Source organism: Athalia rosae, chromosome 8 (genome assembly GCF_917208135.1).
Source record: "Athalia rosae chromosome 8, iyAthRosa1.1, whole genome shotgun sequence".
Lineage (NCBI taxonomy): Eukaryota > Metazoa > Arthropoda > Insecta > Hymenoptera > Athaliidae > Athalia > Athalia rosae.
Genome location: NC_064033.1, coordinates 7779406 through 7780855, shown reverse-complemented (window position 1 = coordinate 7780855; position 1450 = coordinate 7779406). Strand labels below are relative to the sequence as shown.

At 50.2% G+C, this 1450-nt stretch overlaps 1 protein-coding gene across 1 annotated transcript; it reads right to left on the bottom strand.

Annotated features, from left to right (window-relative positions):
* Positions 1-623: 623 nt before the first annotated feature.
* On the bottom strand, positions 624-1193 carry LOC105687889 (cold shock protein 1-like). Its single transcript, XM_012403830.2, has one exon. It carries the CDS (start codon positions 1191-1193, stop codon positions 624-626), a length of 570 nt encoding a protein of 189 aa, XP_012259253.2.
* Positions 1194-1450: the final 257 nt, after the last annotated feature.

The window sequence follows — 1450 nt, the reverse complement described above, 5'->3', positions numbered from 1 at the left end:
TGCCTGTTCTTGACCTAGTGCCACGGTTTGCACATTCGGTCGCTCCAGTTCTACTGCATAATCGTTCGTACTGAGAATGCTGACTTTGCACTCACCGTCGACGGCGTTGGTGACGCAACTCCCCATATATACTCCTGAATGTAACTCGATTCCTTCGACGACGCCTTCTGCGTCATTGGCTGACTTAGCGCGAATTATCGTTCCACTTCTTAGTTCGACTGAAACGCGAGCTCCCGTAGCTCCAAGACTCCATGTTGTCCCGTACAACCTGGCATATTTTCCGGATCTCAGCTGGACGTCATGCTTCTCGAGGAAGTCGCCTCCTAGGAGACCGTCGGCTTCTAGTGGAAAATTGTCTCTAACGGCGTGACAAAGGTGCGATATGTGCCTATCGCCAACTATTATATTTAACCTGACCTTACACAAGGTCGCAACCGGCGTCCCGCTTATTCCCTTAAGCGTGATCACGCCGTCTTTAGCCATCACTTCGCCGTCGATTTTCCCTACTTTTACTAAGCTTACCTCAGCTCCTGAGTCTAATAACATTGTGGCGTGTCCCGTTTTGAATTCGTTCGCCTTGATCGATGCGTGGTTGTTCTGTCCAGCTCCATTGGCTAGGCAATTTACTGGTACGACGCGATACGGTTGCCTGTCCGTCGCGCCTGCTTCTCGTTTCCCGAAATCTCGTTGTCTTGTCCACAAGCATCCCCGGATGGACCCATCTGGTCCCCTGGTTGTCTCGGAAATTCTCTGTCATCTACGTAGTATCCCCTATTCTCGTTAGCTAATCGTGTCCTGCAATCTCTGATAAAATGTCCCGGTTTCTTACAATAGTGACATACGACTTCAATTTTCCTTACGTGTTCACTCGGTGTCGGCAAACGTCGCACACTTCGTGAATCGGTATTCGGTATCCGACAGTCTCGTGCTACATGTCCTGGCCTCCCGCAGTTGTAGCAGGACCTGGTGCTACCCGCTCCATTGCTACCCGATCGCAGTTGATCCCGGCTGGGACCCAATTCGCGTTCCTCTTCTATTGCAATGGAAATTGCCTCCCCGAGGGTCTCACATCGCCGACACTTGACCAATATCTTCAGCCGGTCATTCAACCCTCGTATGGAAATAGTGACAGCCTGCTTCCGTACTTGTCGTTCCAACGTTGGTTTCGAGTCGTCAGGGGCGGCTTCTCTCATTGTTCATTCGATTACCTGTGCGGTGAGTTGTTCAACTCGTGTCCCGTACGATTTTGCATCTTCGTTCAGCCGCTGCCTACAGCTGTTAAATTCTACCTGTAACGAAGCTAATGTTCGGGTTTCAACGTACATGGAATTCAATTCTGCCTCCAATATTTCCCAGGCTGTGATTGACTTGTATTCTAGTGCTTGTGCCGCACTCCCCTTGATCCGTGTGCTCAAAACTGCTTTCAACAGCTTCTCAGTTTCCGAGAATA